This window comes from Epinephelus fuscoguttatus, linkage group LG16, assembly GCF_011397635.1.
Source record: "Epinephelus fuscoguttatus linkage group LG16, E.fuscoguttatus.final_Chr_v1".
NCBI lineage: Eukaryota > Metazoa > Chordata > Actinopteri > Perciformes > Serranidae > Epinephelus > Epinephelus fuscoguttatus.
Window position 1 is genome coordinate 22,977,406 of NC_064767.1, and position 1,640 is coordinate 22,979,045.

The 1,640-nt window shown below is 35.1% G+C and overlaps 1 protein-coding gene across 1 annotated transcript in view; it reads left to right on the forward strand.

Annotated features, from left to right (window-relative positions):
- The window catches only part of tmem14a (transmembrane protein 14A), a 3,109-nt gene continuing 1,469 nt past the window's right edge, over positions 1–1,640 (forward strand). Inside the window, exons 1-2 of the mRNA XM_049600808.1 lie at positions 1–93; positions 518–600. Coding sequence (XP_049456765.1) covers positions 525–600 — 76 coding nt within the window. The 5' untranslated portion in view covers positions 1–93; positions 518–524. The remainder of the gene's footprint in view (positions 94–517; positions 601–1,640) is intronic.

The window sequence follows — 1,640 nt, forward strand, 5'->3', positions numbered from 1 at the left end:
GCGTATTCCAAGTTGTGGGCAGTAACAAGGAAGTGCAGTCGCAGATTGAGAGTAACGTCTTCAAGTGCTGTTACTCTCTTGTTTGGACTAAAGGTATGTAATATCTACCAAGACGAATTAAATTAATGCATGATGACAATATAATAACAAAATTATAGAATATATGTGTATAGAGCTGTTTGTATTTACGTCTCCTCTGTTGTTTTATGTTTTAACCACTGACGGTCTCACAGCGACACCTAGAGACGGGAAGATTAGACACTGCGATAACACGGGTTAAAGTACTAAAGTACAAGTATTATTACGCCATTAAGTGTAAGAAGCGATAAACTTACTGATTTTAAATTCTAATAAACTAGACAGCTTGTTTGTGGGGATTAACACGTTTTAAGAATGCTTAACTTTTAGATTTGACTTATTTTAGGTTGCCATTTTCTGTAAACTTTGCCATATTTAGTCTTGGCTCAACATGAATACCAGACATACCTGACACCCTGTACTGTTCTTGTGTTTACAGCTTTGTGATGGCAGTGGACTGGGTTGGATTTGGCTATGCTGCAGCCATCCTCTTCGGGGGATTTATGGGATACAAGAGAAAAGGTTGAAAGCTTTTTCATTTTGGCAGAAACCTCAAGAAACTCAACTTTAGTTATATAGCATCTTTCACACAAACATGCATCTCAAAGTGCTTCACATGACATGAATGATGACACAGACACAATTTAAAGGATAACACCAAAACCTATACATAAAGTTTTGCAAGACTAGAAAATGTGCAACAATAAGACAATAAAATATTTTAAAAAGCAAACCAAATAAATAAAATATAATTAAAATAAACAAGAGGGATAAAATAAGGTAAAACCCAATGGTTATTTTGCTGATGAAGAATTATGTATCATGTTTATATGAATATTTCCTTTCATTACTATTGCAGTCATTATAATTGGTAATATTCTATAATGCTCTTACTTGTTGTTACATACTCCTATTTAATGCACATGTGTGTGTATGGGTATGCTTTTGAGTTTTGTTTGTGTCCACATGTATTTGCCTGTTTTATGTATTACATCATGTGTGGAGATCAGTTAACATGTTAATGGCAAGTCTGAATTGGCGGCCAGTGGGTGGTACCCTGTACTGTACTGTGCTGTGTGTTGCTATATGTTGTTTATATTATTTGTCTTTAAAAAACGATTAAAACTGAAAACACAAGACTGTTATTCCACATTAAAAAGCCAGATTAAAAAGATAGGTCTTGAATTTACGTTTAAAAGTACTTGGAGTTTGCCACTCTAATATCCAGAGGCAGTTAATTCCACACTGTAGGGGCATAAAATTAGAAAGCGCTCTCTCCAGTACTTTTATGGGACACATGAAGAACAGTGGAGGAGCCTAGTGATCTGGCTGGATCATAAAATGATAGAAAATCCCTTATGTATGGTGGGGCAAGGTCATTTAAAGCTTTACGAACAAATAAAAAAAACAGTTTTAGTCAACATTCTGGACTAGCTGTAAGTTTCTTGTTGATTTTTTGGGTAACCCAGAGATAAGGGAATTGCAATAGTCTTAACAGCTGGTAATGAAAGCGAGAGTGAGTATTTCTGCATCTTTCTGTGTTTAAAAGGTCCGACTTTAGC